Genomic DNA, 18801 nt, shown 5'->3' on the forward strand with positions numbered 1-18801 from the left:
TCTTTCTTTCTTCAGTTTGATTCATAGCATAGCTACAAGGGTAATTAAGTTGGCTCATGCAAAATCTAGCGTGGCCTTGGCTCCTGCTCTCGTGGAAACCTACAGTCGCTTGTTGGTTTATATGGAAATAGAGTCCTTGGGCATCAAAGGCTTTATCAGTAAGAAAGTTTTTCTTCCCCCCTTCCATCTTCTTTTAGTTCAGTAGCATTTTCTGGAGGAAAATTTCTAGGAACTGGAGGCCATATCAAAATCTAATGATGCAACATCATGAATACATGTGCAAATTGTCTTAATATTAAAAAACCAACCAAACAAAAACTAATAGTTACCCTAGTGCTGCAGTAAATTTCAGACGAGAGTGCTGCAGTCCCTTTATATCATCACTTGTACTATCAGGACCTTCCTAGTCAAGCTGTCATGTATAAAGAAAAATAAAAAGTCAAAAAAAAAGCTTAATGGAAAATCTTAAGTAAAGGTATGAAATTGTTCAGAAATGATATTTAATTTCACTTCATAAAATAATTAAGATGTCTGCTGTATATGTTCAGCCACAAGATTATTGAGCTGTGCATGTTTACAGCCTCTTAAAGCAGTGCTTGCACATCTGCTGTTTGGAGATTCAAAAAAAAAAATCTGACTTGCAAATAAATATAATGATCTACAGTATACTCTGTAGTTGTTTTTTGAAGTGTAATCACTTAGAAAACTTAACTTTACAAATTCTTTTTCATAAGGTCAGCTCCTGCCAACAGTGTTCAAATCTCATGCATGGGGAATTTTGCACACTCTGCTAGAAATGTTTAGCTATCGCATGCATCACATCCAGCCTCATTACAGAGTCCAGCTGCTCAGCCATCTTCATTCCTTGGCTGCTGTGCCGCAGACTAATCAGAACCAGCTTCATCTGTGGTAAGTGATGGTTACCATGTTTAATCATTATCTCCGATTGCTTCTTCAATCTGTGTTGAAAGTTGTGGAAGAACTGTTTGAAATTGGATGCAAATACTTCCCAGTCTTAATTCTGTGAATGTGGTGTTTTGTGGAACCTCAGCAGGTCATGTTTCGGAGATACAGTTAGATGTTAGCAGTACTACTCTGCAGAGTTGCACAAGGCAGCCTTCCTCGCACACACATGGCAGAAGTGTCACAGGTGTGATAGGTTCCTGTCACACAGTAATGTGCACCAGCACCATCATGTCAGGAAGTGTCAGAAAGCTGTTGAACTTCTTGCACTGGAGGAAAAGGGCAATGCTTGTTTCTTGCAGTCACGGTGATTAATTTGTCTGCCCGAGGGGACTGTGCTTGCTTACTCCTGTAGAAGATGTGTAATTCCATTACAAGAATTAAATTTGTTCCATTTAATCCGTTAGTATAGTTTATTTTTAGTCAGATCAAAGAAATAATCTCATTCATCCTGCATCTGTAAAGGAATTAGCAAAAAGCTGTGGTGGTCTTATGTGAATCTGAATGGATCAAAAAATGGCACGTCTTCCATCAGTATAATCACACAGTAAAACAATGGCTAATCTGCATACAGGAAAGATGGAATTAGTAGTTGAAGCTGTAGAGTTAATACACAGTTAATTCTAGGGAAAAGCTTTGAGTTTAACTTACTGTTAAAGTGACATTTTAATTTTTGTATTTCTTAAAGGTTAAGCTGCAGACTGAGATACAGTTTGTATGCTGAATGCGGGGTTTATTTGTTTTTTTTTGAAGTCTATTTATTGTTACAGAAAGATACTTCTTGGGGGGAGGCATGGAAGAAGAGAGAGCAACCTCATTATTATTGGTTCACATCAAGGAAGTCTAATTAAACTAATTTCTAAGTCCAAGTTCAGATTGCTCAGTTGCTTATTCTTTACTAAGAATGAAGAGAACAAGTGAAGATAAATTTCTTCTTCAGTCAAGACCTTTTTTTTTTATTCACCTGGGTACTGTTTTGTCTTGTTAGTTGAAAAATAAAAAACCTGATTGTTAATCAGACTGCATAAGCATGCATAGCGTATAACTAGATTGGAGTAAACTAATGTATGGCTTTGGCATTTCAAAGACAATGCTGTAAAAGTCTCTTAAACTGCTTCAAACTATCTGGTGTGAAAAGCACTCTCAATTAGAGTGCTGGAAGATAAAGTGCTTCTCATTAAAAGCAGTATTTCTTCATTTCTTTAAGAAGTATGATTTACTGCTGTCTACTTCAAGGTGATAGCTTTGCAATTTTCCATGCCTTATTCATGGTTTTTTGCTCTGTTCTTGTGTGTATATATGTTTTTTTTTCCATATATTACATGTTTAGATGAAGACATTCAAAAGATATCAGAAGGGGGAACTCTAAATTGGAGAGACTCAAGAGTCTTTTTCAGGGGCTTTGCATCTGGAATTTTCACTAAATCAAAGTTTGAGAGCTTTATTTGAAAAGAAAGTACTTAAATGGTTGATGAGTTTATTAAACAGGGTGGGAGTGTGGCGGAGAATTTTGTCAGAAAGTTAAGAACATTACTTTCAAAACAGATGCTTCTGTATTATATGAAGCAGAAACTGGTGGAAGAGCATATGTTTTTGGTATCTTAGAAGCAGTAGTATAAGCATTCTTAGCTAACTAGGCTGTTTTCTTCTTTCAGTGTTGAGAGTACTGCTCTAAGGCTGATCACAGCTTTGGGCAGCTCGGAAGTACAACCACAGTTCACACGATTCCTCAGCGATCCCAAAACAGTTCTTTCAGCAGAATCAGAAGAACTCAACAGGGCTTTGATCTTAACTCTAGCAAGGGCGACACATGTGACAGGTAATAATGGTACTTCGAGATAAAATCTAACTGAATAGTAAAGTCAAGCTTCTTCTCTAAATACCATTTAACAGAATATCCCAGAAATGGTACGGTCAAAAACATACGCCCCCCCTTTTTTTTATAAAAAAAAAAAAAAAAGCAATTTTTTTATTTTTTTAAATGAAAATAAAATTGTTTTTAGGGAAGGGGCTGCTATTTATAACAGAAATCAGATTTTAAGAGCTGTTTTTTATGCAGAGATATAGTGTGACCAGGTTCTTCTCTCTGTCTTGTTTTCACTTTCATTATTAAATGTTTGGATTGATTAAATATGTGCCATTTAAGAAAAAAAAATCACTATGTTGAGAACAAGTATGTTGCTCATTCAGAAGTCACCACCTATATAGCTTACCTTTAAGACAAAGTAATGCATGTTTTGGATTCCCTTTCATGGGAAAGGGAAGGGGCAGAAGCTTTTCACTGGTATTTTAATGCGTCATTAATTTGCAGTGATAGTGGTCAGGTTTTTGATAGCTTGGAGAGGGATATTTTCTCTAGCTCATTTGTTTAAATGGGAAAAGTACGGTTTAAATCTGGAGACTCGGTGGAGAATTAGAACAACTGATTTCACAAAAGCTGGTGGAGGAAATTTGAAAGGGAAAGGGTTTTGTTATTTTACCTTTGTTCAGTCTTTAATGTTGAGTCAGCATTGGGGCTGGAGGAAGATGAGTTGTGTTTTTTTCCAGAGCTTAATTGAGAAAGGTACATCTGAAGAATATTTAAAGCAATACAGAGTCGCATCTAGCAATTTTTCCATCGCTAATTTACTCAGGATTTTTTAAAATTAATTCTAATGACTTAATTAGCAAAAGCATGTCTTGCTGTCATTACAGGAAATTAAATATAACATCTTAAAATTGCTTGCTTTATTTCTAGCTCAAAGCCTAAAAATAATTTCATTACTTTAAATAGCATAAAATATCTTGTTCTACAAAATATGTAAGATTCAGAAGGGGGTAGGAAAAGTTTATCAAAAGGGGAACCCTGTTGAACTAGCAGAGGCCTAATGCCTTTTACTACAGAAGAAATAAATGTAAGAAATAATTATTATCTGTGTGTGTATGAAATGCTAATGGCATCAATCCATTTTCTAGACTTTTTCACAGGCTCTGATTCAATTCAGGGAACTTGGTGCAAGGATATATTGCAGACTATCATGAGTTTTACTCCGCATAACTGGGCATCACATACACTAAGCTGTTTTCCAGCTCCACTGCAGGTAATGGTTTCAAACTGATGATTTTATAAGTGAAAATACTTATTCTCTTTGCCATTTACTTGTTGGTGAGATTCTTCTCCTGTCCATATGCTCTTCATCTCAAATCACTAAAAAAACAGCATGATTGTAATGCTGATCTTCAGAAATGTGTTAGCTTTTCCTGTACTCTAAGGCCAAGTTTGGCGAGCAGTTAGTACCAGAGTAAGGTAAATCAGATCTTTCAAAACAAAAAAAAATAATGGAGAAGTTTCTTCTCTTGTGGCAATTTGTAATGTGACTTATAGATACAGTTGCTGTGGTGCCACAGTGAGGCAACAACCCTGTCTAGTAGGTTTTCATTGTACAAGGAAGTACTTAAAACCTGCTAAATCACATTAAGGTTGACCTGTTGCAATTTTTTGTTTTAGGCTCTCAGTCACACCAAAATCTACTTTTATTTCAGGTATTTTTCAAACAGAATAATGTACCTCAGGAAAGCCGTTTTAACTTGAAGAAGAATGTGGAAGAAGAATATCGGAAGTGGAAGTCTATGACCAATGAGAATGGTATAATCACTCACTTTTCTGTGCAAGGTTCACCCCCACTTTTCCTTTGTCTTCTATGGAAGATGCTGTTAGAGACGGATCACATTAATCAAATTGGCTACAGGTGAGCTTAAAAGCTGTGCAATTTCAAAGCTGTTACAACAATGTTTTCAGTTCTAAGGACATGGGCCCTGTGCATTACAGCTTGATTTGTACTTTTTTATTAATTTGGAGCATGGGGTGGGAAAAAAAGAAGTGGAGCCTACATATTGGGGGGGGGGAAAAAAAGAAGTGGAGCCTACATATTGCAAACTACATGTTTGCATTGTTTAAGGTTGAGTACACCTCCTAGCTGATTTTTTTTTTGTATACAGTGGTCCATATGTTCATCCTGGTAAGAGAGGTGTAGGCAAGGATGTGAGGTGTTTGAATTCAGAAATTTACTTAGCCTTTATACACTAATAAAAGCTATATATATAAATTAAGATGAAAATTATAGACGTAGGTCTACAATTTTTTTTGATTTGTTCTCTGTAGTAACAGCATCAGCTCTAGTCCTGAAAAGTAAGATTATTCTTTTTCAGTCATCATTAGGTCTGTTGAAACAATGAACATATATAATAGCATATGTTATTCATCCATGCAATCAGAAAATAGCAGTATTTTAATGTTAAGGTTATATTAAAAGCACACAGAGCAGGAAAATAGAAATGTGTTGCAGAAGATCATGCAAAGAGTTGTGTAACTTTATCAGTTATGTGCAGAAAAATGCATAACTAGAGCATGTATTCTGAGCAGAATGCTACGGGTAAGAACTGTTGAACTTGAGGCATTTCTTCTATGCTAATGCGTCTGGACTTAGGAATTCCTTGCTTACGGGATGGGGCTTGTTTTGTTTTTAATTAATAAGGTAAGGGTTTGGTTTTTTTTAAGCAAACATTTTTATAAAACCCACTCGTTCTTGTAAAATAGATGGTTAAAAATGTATTAAGAATACTAACATTGATTGGTTGCTTTTATGATCTGTGCAAGTATCCTTGTTAGAGAGACTTCTTTTCTTCTTCCACAACAGAGTACTAGAAAGAATTGGGGCTAGAGCTCTAGTGGCACATGTCAGGACGTTTGCGGATTTCTTGGTGTATGAATTCTCTACCTCAGCAGGAGGCCAGCAGCTTAATAAATGCATTGAGATTCTGAATGATATGGTATGGAAATACAACATTGTAACACTGGATAGGCTGATACTGTGTTTGGTAAGTATTGCCTTAAAAGAAAGGATGTGAGAGGTTTCACAGAACTTGATCTTCGTCACATTTATGGGAGCAATCTTTTTAAAAAATGCATTGGTTTTATGTATTGACTATTTGTCAACCCCAAAATCAAGTAAAACAGTAGATTAGTTCTGTAAGCAACATAGAACTCAGTCATACAGTTCTCTGAATCTTCGGGGGAAGCTTTTCTTGGTTATTTAACGGCAACTGTTGAGTTAATATTAATGTATGTTATTGTTGTTATGCTGTGGTGTGGAAACAAAAGTGAAGTATTGCACCCATTAGAGTTTTTCTATTTTTGCTTGGAACCCAACCTTTTTCATGTAGAAAAGTAGGGAGAAATAGCATTCTCTGACTTTGCAGGTTATTCTAAAAAAAAAAAAAAAAAAAGAAAAGCAGAATTTACCCAGAGGAAATTAAATTGGGTTTTAAAACTTTAGTCCAAATATGTCAGTGGCCAGAAGTTTGAAGAAATTTTAGATTCGCTATCATTAATTGGATAATTTCAAGAAAAGAATTGACAGCCTAAAGAGAACTAGAATTCACAGTAACATACTTTCACTGGGAATTTTTTGAGACTTTTTGCCTGTTGAATAGAAAATGTGATTGTTAGGTTCTGCCATCTCCTGTGAAAACTACCTCTATTGTGTGTCTTAACTCTAAAAATACAGTTGAGAGATCACGTGAATTTGTGTGTAAATCTACATGTATGTAATGTCCAGTTCCATAGGCTAGCCAATGATTAAAGGTTCTAAAGCAGATGGTGATATCAACTCTAATTCCACGTTTTCTGATCCTTTTTGTTTAAAGGCTATGCGTAGTCATGAAGGAAATGAAGCTCAAGTCTGTTACTTCATAATTCAGTTACTCTTACTCAAGCCTAACGATTTCAGAAACAGAGTGAGTGATTTTGTGAAGGAGAATTCCCCAGAGCACTGGCTGCAGAACGACTGGCATACTAAGCATATGAGTTATCACAAGGTATCAAAGCTAATAAAATCTTTTTGTTGTAATACTATGCTATGGAGTTCAGATCAGCTAAAAAGTCTTTTTTCCTGTAAATTACAGGACAGTTCTGTAGATTCTTGGAGTTAGTTGATAAATATTAATTTATTTAGACTAGTATTAAAAAAAAAACAACGCTATGTTTATGTAATAATGTTAAAATTATAATGCAATGATATCTAAAGATGGAAGCATCTGAAGGGTTGGTTAGAAACTTGTTAATCTAAATCCAATAATTTTAAAAATTATTTTAAGAAAATAAAAATAATTAAAATTTTAATTATTTTAAAAATAATTAAAAATTTACTCAGAATACATGTCCTGTGCATCAGGGAAAAGATATCTGTTCTCAGGTTCCCCATCCCTGCAGTGCTAGCACAGAGCCTGGTTATGGTGTCTTCACTCCACTCCGCCTTCCCTCCTATATCTCTTAGAGTCTGCATACCAAGCTCCCCTGGTGTTATGAATGCCTAAGGTTGCAATTTCCCAGGGAGTAATTACATGCATATTATACATGTTATAAGTGTTCTGACTTAGTACGTAATGCAGAAACTTCTGGTAGTGCTGATTCCCCTAGATTTTCTCTTAAACCACTTGACAAGGAAAACACAGTCACTGCCTGCTTTCAGCTTTGCATTGGTTTCCTTAATGCTCCTATATGCCCCTTCAAGTGGTGATGAAACTTTGTATATTTTTTTTTCCTGAAGGAGTTGTATGTAGGAGTCATAACCACTATTTAATTTCACTCAGAGATAAATTTTCTTCAGTGAGATTTACGCTGGTAGCCTCTCATTGCATTCATGTATGATAATAAGGGTTATGAAGTGTCTTTTTAAAGCAATGCCGATTCTGAATATTTAATGCAGTGCTTTTAAAGAAAGAGCTTTTAATTTTGTTGGATTTCTTCCCTTCAGAAATACCCTGAAAAGCTGTATTTTGAAGGCTTGGCAGAGCAAGTCAATCCCCCAGTTCAGATCCAGCCACAGTACCTACCAATTTATTTTGGAAATGTATGCCTGCGCTTTCTGCCAGTGTTTGACATTGTAATCCATAGATTTCTGGAACTGCTTCCAGTGTCTAAGTCACTAGAAACTTTATTGGATCATCTGGGAGGTTTATACAAATTTCACGGTAAGTTATCTGGGAATGCAGACTTTTTATTCCTATTGTGACAATTCTGTTCTTTCTCCTTCATCGCCTTCATTCATAATTTTAATCTGCTAGCACAGTGATGTTTAATCCTTTACTATTCTGTGAGCTCTATGCACATTTCCATAAAGAAGCGTGTTCCCTGGTTAGTGTATTTCAGCCTACAAATAGTGAACTTGCTTTTATTCTGGTAGCTTTTGCTAGTGCATGCTTAACACCTTTCCCTTTCACTCCCTTCTAGTAGTGAGTACTTGGACTTGTGTCTTAACAATCGTTCTGTTACCAACACTGAAACAGACAAAAATCAGAAACAAACAAAAATGCCTCCATCTATCTTTGTTTAAGATGAAATAATTTAACCTGACTTTTTAATATGCTTTTTACTGCAATGTTACAGTAAGTTTTGTGTAGATGACATAGCTATGTTATTGCCAGACATTTTACAATATTCTTTTACTGTGATTTCATACCTGGAGTCTTCCTATTTAATACCTTTTATATGAAGAGGTGATTTAGTGGATTAACGTCGGATAGATTATTATGTTAATATTGATGTTCTGTGATTGACCTCTACCCATCTCCCCACACATCAAAGTATAAATGGAAGACAAAAGAGAATCAATGTTGTATAGTGAAATAAAGAACATGAATCCATTCTAAATATGCTGTTTTGAAATACTGCAATTTAGTCTCAGGGAGCTCTTGATTTTAACTTTGCCACCAGAAATGTAACACTGCATCCTGTTCACTTTATTTTCTTCTTGGCAGATCGTCCTGTGACTTACCTGTACAACACTCTTCACTATTACGAGAGGCATCTCAGAGAGCGCACAAACCTCAAGAGAAAGCTTGTTCATGCCATTATTGGCTCTCTCAAAGATAATCGCCCACTGGGCTGGTGTTTAAGTGATACTTATCTCAAATGTGCTATGAATGCCCGAGAAGATAATCCATGGATTCCTGATGACATTTACTATTGCAAACTCATTGGGAGACTAGTAGACAATATCCTTCTTAAACTGTGCATGAAATAAGCTGCGCCAGTGTCTCCTAGCTTCATTTCATCAAAATGTAAAGTTCAATTTCCATCTGTTCAGCCTAAATTCATATTAGGTTACTTCAGCATATTTTAACTGTATGCATTTGTTTCTAAAGGTGTGAAGAATGTCAAAGCAGTAAACCAGTTAAGCAGATACAGAACTGACTGGAGATGATTAAATGTGTGTGTGTATATATACATACATACTAGGTCAGTGGTCCTTTTGACCAGTACAGAGCAATACCTTTTAATTACAAGCATTGTTTAGAAGTTAAAAACAAAGTTGTAATATGTTTCTTCAGTATTTCTTTCCTATTTTGTGTAGGGAGTGTGCTCTCCTAGTAAAAGAAGCTTGAAAAATATGGTGAAAATGATATAGACTACAACTTTATAAAAACTTCACTATTTATTCCATTATTTCAAAATACTTAGTGCATTCTAAATTGAATTGTAATTGTGTCATAAAATCAGCTTGACATAAACCATGATTCTTTAAAGAACAATGTAGAACATAAGATCAATTTTTTTCTAGTGCCATTACCAGTATTACTAAGAAAATATGTTGTAAGCAGTGCCACATTTAGGCATGTATATAGCTGAATATATATAGGTGAAAGTCAGTATACGTGCTGTTAGCTACTGCTGACAATCTGTTTTTTAGGCGGGAAGAACTAGAAATTATATCTTTAACACAAACCTAAATTTTCGTAATTGTTGCTTTTTACTTTTTATGGTTATGATCGCAGTTGATTTAAATTCCTGTGGAAATAACTGGTGAACCCATGCAGCTATGTTCTAGAGAACAGTGCTAGACACCTTCTCTTTCTGGGTTAGCTTTATGGAAGTTGGCCAGTTTTCTGGGTGTCGTGTCTTTTCCTTCACTTATCTTCCCAAACCTGCCTTTCCTTTATGTGTAACTTGGAAGAAGTTTACTCAGTCTATCTAAAGAAAGCTAAAAATATATAAAACCCTGCTTCTATGCAAATGTCAACAGTACGGTGGGAGATCTTTTCTGTATGTAGCTCAGATGAGCTAGCATTCCTTGTGAAAGCAGAGTATTTTCAGACTAAGCAGGTGCTCACTTTGCATAAACTGTCACCCTGGAGTTCTGCTAGGAGATCATATACTGAAGCAAATTAATGGTTTCAGATTATGCAGAGTAGAAAATTCTTGTTATTTTCATCTTGTCATGGAAGCAGATGGTGAATGAGATGGTTGGTGTTGTTTTGTTCCACCTCTTAATCAGGGAAATTTATCCTCTGCATGACCATGTGTGTAATGCATCTGTAACTATGTATTTGTGCAATCTTCAGTGACTTATATTGATGCTCTTGGCCAGATGTCTTATTTTTATGAACTGTGGTTATTTTATTAGTTCTCAGTAGCTTATCTTTCATTTCAACTCAACTATGTGTATGTGTCATATAGCTATATTTTTAAATACCATGCTGCTTACACAAGTCTTTGTCGGGGAAGCTTTTTTTCCTTAATCATTGTCACCGATGGCAGGAAAATCACCTGGTCCATTTCCAAATTGTGACTGGAGATTCAATGAGTTTCCAAACCCAGCTGCCCACGCTCTTCATGTTACCTGTGTTGAGCTCATGGCCTTGGCAGTTCCAGGAAAGGATGTGGGCAATGCACTGTTGAACGTTGTGCTGAAGAGGTACGTTGCATCTCTGAAACTGTTTTCTGTAATTTATTGAGATTGCTAAGGTAGTTTGTGATATTCATTTTCATTGATTTTTATAATTTTTAAGTATAAATAATAACATTTTTAATTAGGTGTTTTTGGAGGACAAACAAAGCTATAGGGATCAAGCAGAAAAATGGTGTGTTGGATTCCTGCACTATTGTGGATTGTGTGTACTTCAGGAACCATTGATTCAGCATGATGAAAAGATGAAGGGAAGACCTTGCACTAGCTAATGAATTATCCAGTGGGTTCAGCAGCACAAAGACTAGAAAAAGCCTGTTGTCCTTTCAGCTGGTGTGGGAGGAAAAAAGTTGATATGCAGAGAAAGGGAGAGGAATCCTTGGCAGGATTCCAGATCCTTGAGATACTAGTGTAAAATCAGAGATACTTTAAAACGGTGTAGTGTACCAAGGCTGGCGTTCTGTAAGGATGCATTAAGCTTGACCCATAGTTCTGTTTCTTGATTCCTAACTCAGTCACCATGAAAAGAACTGAAGTGAAAGGAAGGACCTAGTATTCTTTCAGTGACTCAGATGTCATCTTTGATAAGCAATGATAAACTGAAATGATTTTTTTTAGCCTTATTCAGCTTAGTAATGTATTATTGTTAGCTTTGTTTGTGGCATATGGAGGGAAATAGTCAACAAAGGGACAAGTAGCCTTTAAGTGCTCGAGTCTGTTTGTAGCAATCACAGTGTGATTACAGTATTTGAAGAAAACATGATACAAAAGCAAAATCATGTCTGAATAAAATTTTGCTAGTGGCATCGTAGTGGTATTTATGTTGTCTGTTAGCTCTCCTACATAGCTGCATATGTTTGTATAGTTCTCTCAACTTCGTGAGAAATTTTCTTTGTATAAGTACACCTTGTTCTAGGTACATGAAAAGCACAAACTGCAATTGTGAATTTCTCAGACCGGGTTTTCTTTTTCTCTGTAGTCAGCCCCTGGTGCCAAGAGAGAATATCACAGCTTGGATGAATGCTATTGGACTAATTATCACAGCCTTACCAGTAAGTCGATATGTTGCACTTTTAAATAAAAAAAATAATAATAATCTTTTTTCCATGTAAAGATTAGCATCTTCCTGGAACATGTTGTAATTTTTTTTTTGTAGTTTGCAATGTGACAGCCAACATCTGTAGATTCTGCAGAGCCATTCTGAAGGCTTAGGAAAACATCTTTTTCTACTTACCCAGCATGGAAAAAGTGAACAGGCTTTCTGTTTTTCTATTTTGTTTTGAGTCGGGGGGAAAAAAGTGAATCACTCCTATTTAAAACATATTTAATTTCCACATCTATAATATTAATTATAGACTGGAGCTATGAAGATGAGAATTTTCATAAGACTTCTGATGCAAATCTAGTGTTTTTTATAAATGCTTACACTTGCACATCCTGTATCTCTTAAATCATGTAAATAAGATGTGCCTAAGACTGCAAAAGCAAGTATATGCGGTATTAGAGATCATGTTTCAGTAGAAATGTTGATCTCCTGAATATAAACGGTATCTGACCAGGAATGTCTGGATAATTTTGATCTTGTTTACATGTTGTTTATATGTGCAACAGTTATTTTCACGAGGAATTCTGTCCAGCAAAATGGTTCTTTTCCTTGGAAGAAAGACAACATTAATTATGTCTTTATTTTTTTTTTTTGATACGTGTTTCTCCTGTGTCTTCTCCTTGCACCTTCGTCTATATTCTCTGACATATGTACCCTTCCTTTGTACCCTACTCAGAAAATTCTTGGTCTCTTTTCATCTCTGCCCTGTTTCTTTTGGAGCCCTTTACATTAGCTTTCTAAATAACCAAGTTCGTAAGATACATCTTGATAATGCCACACCCTTTAATGTGTCACATCCACTAACAAAGATGTATTCTGTATTGTGCTTCTTAATTTTCAGGTTTGTCAGACGTATTTATAAACGTCTTTATATTTATAAACATGTAGTTGAAAGCATCTTAGAAATATGATAGTGGTAGAGAAAAAATGAGGAGCATTATCTTAGATGGTGTTCCTTTCAGAAGGAATTCAGGCTTTTTGTTTTTCCAGGAGCCATACTGGATTGTTCTCCATGATCGCATTGTGAGTGTCATCAACAGTCCCAGCCTGACATCAGAGACAGAGTGGGTTGGTTACCCGTTCCAGCTGTTTGACTTCACAGCATGTCACCAATCTTATTCTGAGATGGGTTGTAGCTACACCTTGGCTTTGGCACATGCTGTCTGGCATCATTCTAGCATTGGACAGCTGTCTCTTATTCCTAAGTAAGTGCTATGATACTTGATGATTTGTCTTACTCCATGCATATTGTAGATAACAAAGCTGTACTGGTAGTATTTATACAAGCAAATACCTAGGGGGCAGCACCAAAACCCACCTGATAAATCTCAAGGTTTATTCCAGCTCCCTATTCCCCTGACATGACTCTTGTGTCTGTAAGTTTCAGAGCTCTCATCTAGAGTGTGATTGCCTTTCATCTGCTTTTTTAAATTTTGATTAGCTTTTATGCTTTTGTTTGTTCCTTTCATGTTCAGCTTTTCTTAAAGGCACTGATTGTAGAGTAGTCTTAAAGCATCAACTGTAACATCAACTGTAATTGGCAAGTGTGTCCTTTATTCTGGCAAGTGCCCTATGGCTGCCAGTTGAGATGCTTTACTGACTGAAGAATGCAATAGTGGTCCACTTAGTCATTAAGGCAAGTAAAAAGTACCAGAAGTTGATTAGACTTTCGGCAGTGCTGTGTTAATGACAGAATTAGCAGATGTCATTTACAAATACCAAGTTGTAATATACTGGACAGAAAAGTGAAGGTAGTATGATGTATTCCTGTCAATCATTTGTGAACATTGATTTAAAATCAGTGTTAAAACTTCAGAGCAAAGCTTTCTCGCTGTACATGGCATTCTGCTAAGCTCAGGTGGGATTGTCTCCTTGAGACAAGGTTCTAGTCTCTTGATAATGTCTGGAAATGTTCTGCAGCTTCACTGAAATAGCTAGTATTTTCTGAAGTACATCGTAATTTCTAAAATGAAGACTCAGATCTGCGAGAGAGAATCCTATGTTTTAGTTAAAATTTGGGCCAGGGGGACAAAAAGTGCAATTCAAATAGGATGTATATTGAAATATTACAGGTTCCTCACAGAAGTATTGATACCCATAGTGAAAACTGAGTTCCAGTTACTCTACGTTTACCATCTTGTCGGTCCTTTTCTGCAACGGTTCCAGCAGGAGAGGACACGATGCATGATAGAGGTAAAGTGTAGCTCTTGGATTACTTCATACAGTGTATGGTATTTTTGCTTTTCAGTTACATTAAAGAGTAGAATGCGACAGAGATCTTTCTTATAAACATTTAGAATTGAATTCTATACAAATAAAATGGGTTTTAAGGATCTGAATTGCTGAGTTGCTATTCAGCTACCTTGTTAACTGAAACCCTGTCCGTTTGGTTCAGGATGAAACACCCAGCACTTTTTTTTTTAAGTGACGTTTGCTTTGGCTTTCAAATTGCATGCAAAATGTGCACCAGACTTAGTGTGTTGTTTTTTTAAAAAGCTTCTATGCAGGTTAAAGAAGGTAAGTAAGAACTATGTACTGTGAGAATGAGGGAGCACAAGCAGTTTCTTACACTGATATCATTGGAGGGAAGAAAGGGAGAAAAGAGATGGAGTTGGCCAGCTGCCAGATGACCTAAATAACTGCAGGTAGCAGAGTCCTTTAGAGAAAGACGAGCTAAACATGGGATATGTGTCTTTACATATTTGTGCTGACAGCAAATATCTGCTAAGCCTGTATGGCAAGTATGCATCTCATCTCTTTCTAGAGTTTGATCAACATAATATAAAGGTTTACTACCACTACTAATTGTTTTTCATCCCAAATTACCCATGTCTATGCTGGGGATTTCAATTTAAATCTTCTTAGGTTCCTATTAGATCTGCAGCTGCAATATTTTCCCTCATTTCGTAATAAACTGTTCAGTTTACATACATTGTTTTGTGAACAAGTCACAAAATGTAGGAAGGCATAAACAGTGAGCTTTGAACTGTTGTTCCTGTGTTTCTGGATGTATTGTGAATACAGGATACTGTAAGGAGCTGTATCGGTTGAATAATCATATCATAGTGTTTCTGTATATTTATTTACATATTTCCTTTAGTTTTCCTACTGAGCTGTGCCATTTTCTGATTCTTTTTAAGTATATTTTAGAAGCATGAAACAAAAAAATACATACATCATCATCATTTAAAGGTTGGACTAGATGATCTTTGAGGTCTCTTCCAACCTAAATGATTCTGTGATCATTTGGGAATCCACAAATCATTTTTTTATTCTTCTTTTCTCTTTTTTTCTCATTTTCTTATAGCTACAATAAAAGTCACACCAATTTTATTTTTTTTTCATGAAATAGTGCTTAAGTACTGGAGGGCAATAGAAAATGCTGTTTAGGTGTGGAGCAGTATCTTTTTATAGGCTCCTGTGTAATACTGTAAATAGCTAGTAAATACTGCTTTGATGAGTTTGTTCCTCCCTCAGGAAGGAAGGGTTTTTGTCTTTTTTTCTCTGCATTGAACCAAAATACAAGAAAAGATGGAAAGATGATAGCTTTTTAAGTTTCTTAACATTCCCATACTACTACTTTTCCTTTGCAAGGAACTGATTTCAGTGTCAGAATATCATGATGAGTTACTCCCTTCAGAGTAGGCAGCAGCTGTTGTGTGACTAAAATGACAAGTCACAAAGTTCAGATTTCACATTACTATTTTTAAATGGTCAGTCTTACATAGGTTTGCACACAATGCCTCCTTTATTAAGTATATGGAAGCATTCTAGTTGTAGAGAATTCATCTCTCTGTGGAGAATGCTTAAACCATTAAAGTGCACTGTATGCATTTGCCAAAGACCTAGCTGTAGTCTAGGTACAAGCTAAAACAGTAATCTGTAGAGTCTTCTCTCTAGAAGACTCAAATACCTATAACAAGTTTAACACAAGATTTATTAGCATCTACTTTCTCGAGTTTTGTGGGCACTTATTCAAAGCATATTGCAGTCAGTGATATTCAAGCATTAGTTATGTAACGTACCAAAATACCATCACTATACTCGCTGAAAGTTAGCTTTTGGAAAAAAGAATCATTTAGTCAAGCATAATGGGATTGGTTAGACTTGCCCATTTGTCTTTGCAAGAAATAAGCAGTTAAGAATCACAGGTACTTAAAAAGCAGTATATTTATTACACTGTTGAACTGTTTCTGCTCTAAATCACTTAAAAACCTGTTTTGATTTTGGGTGTTTTTTGTGTCTGTGGAGACAGATTGGAGTGGCATTTTATGAAATGCTCCTGAATGCTGATCAGTACAGCTCGCACCTGAACTACATGGATCCTATCTGTGATTTCTTGTATCATATGAAGTATATGTTTACAGGTGACAGTGTGAAAGACCAAGTAAGTAAACAGTCAATAATGATACTTAATTATCCTTTTTCCTTATGGCAAATTAATATTTTTAGGAACGGTTTTTGTATGTAGCATTAAAAAAATGCTTAATTGTTGACTGGTTTCTCTGTATGCAAACTGGGGAGTTGCTACACTTTTATACAGGTAAAACCTTTTAGATGCGGTAGGCTGAGTATCTCAGATTTCTGGATTTTCTGTAGCGTGAAACTTCAGATTGCAGCTTGAAAACTTTTTAAGTACTATTATTTAATAACCAGTAGAAACAAAGCTGTCAAACAACCAAAAATTTATATAGCTTTTTCCTCACTTCAGTCCATAGCTTTTAAGTTTTTCCTTAATTTCTGATTCAGTTAATGTAACTTGTCTTATGACAGAAACAAGAATGTAGCCATAGCTGGTAGAAAAGTAATTCAGCTAGTTTATTTTATAACGGTGTGGGCTTCCTTAAAGTGATTTGTGTTAATCATTTGCAAAGCGTTGCTGTACAACTGTTACACCAAGGAGCGGTGTAATAAGGTTAGTTGTCAGGAGAGGTCTGTAAGATAAAGTTCTATTCACCATGTTAAGTGATTTACATGATTTACTGTATCTCTTTCCTTTTTTAGTTGTGCGTATGTAATGGTCAGGTACAGTGGTCAAAATACTTCTATTTTACCAAATGCATTTGCCTTTATTATTATTTATTATTATTATTATTTTATTTTACAGGTTGAGAAAATAATTTGTAATTTAAGACCAGCTTTGAAACTTCGGTTACGTTTCATAACGCACATCAGCAAAATGGAGCCAGCAGCTGTTCCACAGCAACCTCTTAGTAACGGCTCACCAGCACCACAGCCTAGCCAAGTGCCTGTTAATGTTGCTTTGCCAGTTACACAGTGAAGTGAAGTGTTAGGTCAGCCTTGGTGTGACGGTTTCCTTCTAGAAGTCAAGGTGAAGCATCATCTGATCTGCAATCTGGTATGCTGTGTAAAAGGAAAAGAGAACTGCGTGCAAATTTCTGCTTCGTTTTCTTTTCCGTAATGAAGCTGTCCAACTGTATGCACGCCAGTTTTCCTGCCTATTTATATCAGACACTAAATAAGGTATACGTTACCTTTCCTTGAAAGCACTGAGTAAACTTTCTTTGCATGCAAGTACGTGGATTTCTGAAGAGTTCGTAGTATTCCTGCTCCCTAACCTGATCAGAGTCACCTGGATTTTTCCTTTTATTTGTCTATGAAATGAAAGGACACTCAACACATGTAGCCTGGTACAAAAACAGCCTTTATAAATTTGGCTTCTGCATTATTAGAAGTTTGTATTATTTTTGTCCAACAAAACTTAAATTCTTCTCATTTTTGGGGCAGACAAATTAAGTTGTTATACAGAAAATCTTCTAGAAAAAAAGATTGCATCAGTTGCATTGGGTCAATTATTCTCAGGCTTTGGGAGGATGTTATGAGCTTTTGAAAATACCTGTAAATTTTATATGTACAGTTTACATTCAACAAATGAGCAGTGGGTTTGATCTAGCATCAATTACTAGACTGTTAGATTACTACCCAGAGGCTGTCTCTAATGAATTTATTATGAAAGTCTGCATATTCAGTTAAAGCTATGCTGGTTGTTATTTTATCTTTCCTATTTGGGAAATGGTGTAATTTTTATCAGGTCAATCATATGAATTTTATTAATATCGATATCTTATATTTTAGATTTGTATAATACTCGACTTTAATTTTTTTCTGTGTACTGTGTTCTGAGGGTTTTGATAAGAGAATTGAAAGACTAAATGCCTTGTAAATACTCGTTTGTCAATTTTTTTTAATTAAAAACAAAACAACCAAAAAAAGCATCCTTTTATGACTGTAGTAGTATTTGTTTTTCATAAATTTTGTGTTAAAAATAAGGATACCATAGCAAGTGTATTTCCATGGCCTAAGTTCTTTATCAGCTTCACAATAGTACCAATTTCCACCTATTTCAGAGTCTGATTTCTTTCTCTGATGTATGCCTTTTTCTAAAAATGTGATAGTTATGAAAAGGAGTTGTTGACTATGGGTAGAAGTGTTGGTTGGTTGGTTATGAAGACTGTCAAAAAGGGACAGTGAACCTGCATTGCTGGAAACTGCCGTCATTTGGATTGTATACTTGGATCCCAAATTCTGCTAAGTGTAATTTAAGTAAGAAAAAACTGTGAGTGCTTTTCAATTAATTTGTCTGATATAAAAACATGTTTGCTTATCACATACTACATGTTTGGTCTAAAACATGTTGTGTTCCATTCCAGTCAAGTTATTTTCATTTTGATAAAGAGGTGAACACAACTGGTCTCCAAAACTCCAGTGGGGACAATCCTATCCATAGAGGCATTCCCACAGGCTTTCATGGCAGATTCTGATGGTGGCTTTGAAAGCTGCTGTTGTCAGAGAAACTGTATTAATAGTGGTTCTCTTCCTAAACAATTTTTGGAGCACACAAACAAAGGCCTGCAGAACAGCACGTTACCTGGCTATTCAGCATGCATGTTATGACTGAATTATTTTTAACACTGCAGGCATTTTCCTGAATGTCTCACTTCATATTGAAATAGATTTTTAGCTTGATGTGGACCCTGAGTGTTCTTT

The 18801-nt window shown here is 35.7% G+C and overlaps 1 protein-coding gene across 5 annotated transcripts in view; it reads left to right on the plus strand.

Moving 5' to 3' along the window:
- Positions 1 to 18035, plus strand: part of MED23 (mediator complex subunit 23) — a 36925-nt gene extending 18890 nt beyond the window's left edge. For all 5 annotated transcript variants that reach the window (XM_068677422.1, XM_068677424.1, XM_068677423.1 and 2 more), the window contains 15 exons: positions 16 to 158; positions 735 to 909; positions 2619 to 2782; positions 3919 to 4043; positions 4486 to 4691; positions 5640 to 5820; positions 6649 to 6819; positions 7758 to 7974; positions 8761 to 8997; positions 10532 to 10697; positions 11668 to 11740; positions 12784 to 12998; positions 13866 to 13986; positions 16049 to 16180; positions 16901 to 18035. In XM_068677422.1, the coding sequence (XP_068533523.1) occupies positions 16 to 158; positions 735 to 909; positions 2619 to 2782; positions 3919 to 4043; positions 4486 to 4691; positions 5640 to 5820; positions 6649 to 6819; positions 7758 to 7974; positions 8761 to 8997; positions 10532 to 10697; positions 11668 to 11740; positions 12784 to 12998; positions 13866 to 13986; positions 16049 to 16180; positions 16901 to 17074 (2500 nt within the window). In that variant the 3' untranslated portion in view covers positions 17075 to 18035. The remainder of the gene's footprint in view (positions 1 to 15; positions 159 to 734; positions 910 to 2618; positions 2783 to 3918; positions 4044 to 4485; positions 4692 to 5639; positions 5821 to 6648; positions 6820 to 7757; positions 7975 to 8760; positions 8998 to 10531; positions 10698 to 11667; positions 11741 to 12783; positions 12999 to 13865; positions 13987 to 16048; positions 16181 to 16900) is intronic.
- The last annotated feature ends 766 nt before the right edge of the window (positions 18036 to 18801 follow it).

The sequence above is a fragment of the Anas acuta genome, chromosome 3 (genome assembly GCF_963932015.1).
Source record: "Anas acuta chromosome 3, bAnaAcu1.1, whole genome shotgun sequence".
NCBI classification, from domain to species: domain Eukaryota; kingdom Metazoa; phylum Chordata; class Aves; order Anseriformes; family Anatidae; genus Anas; species Anas acuta.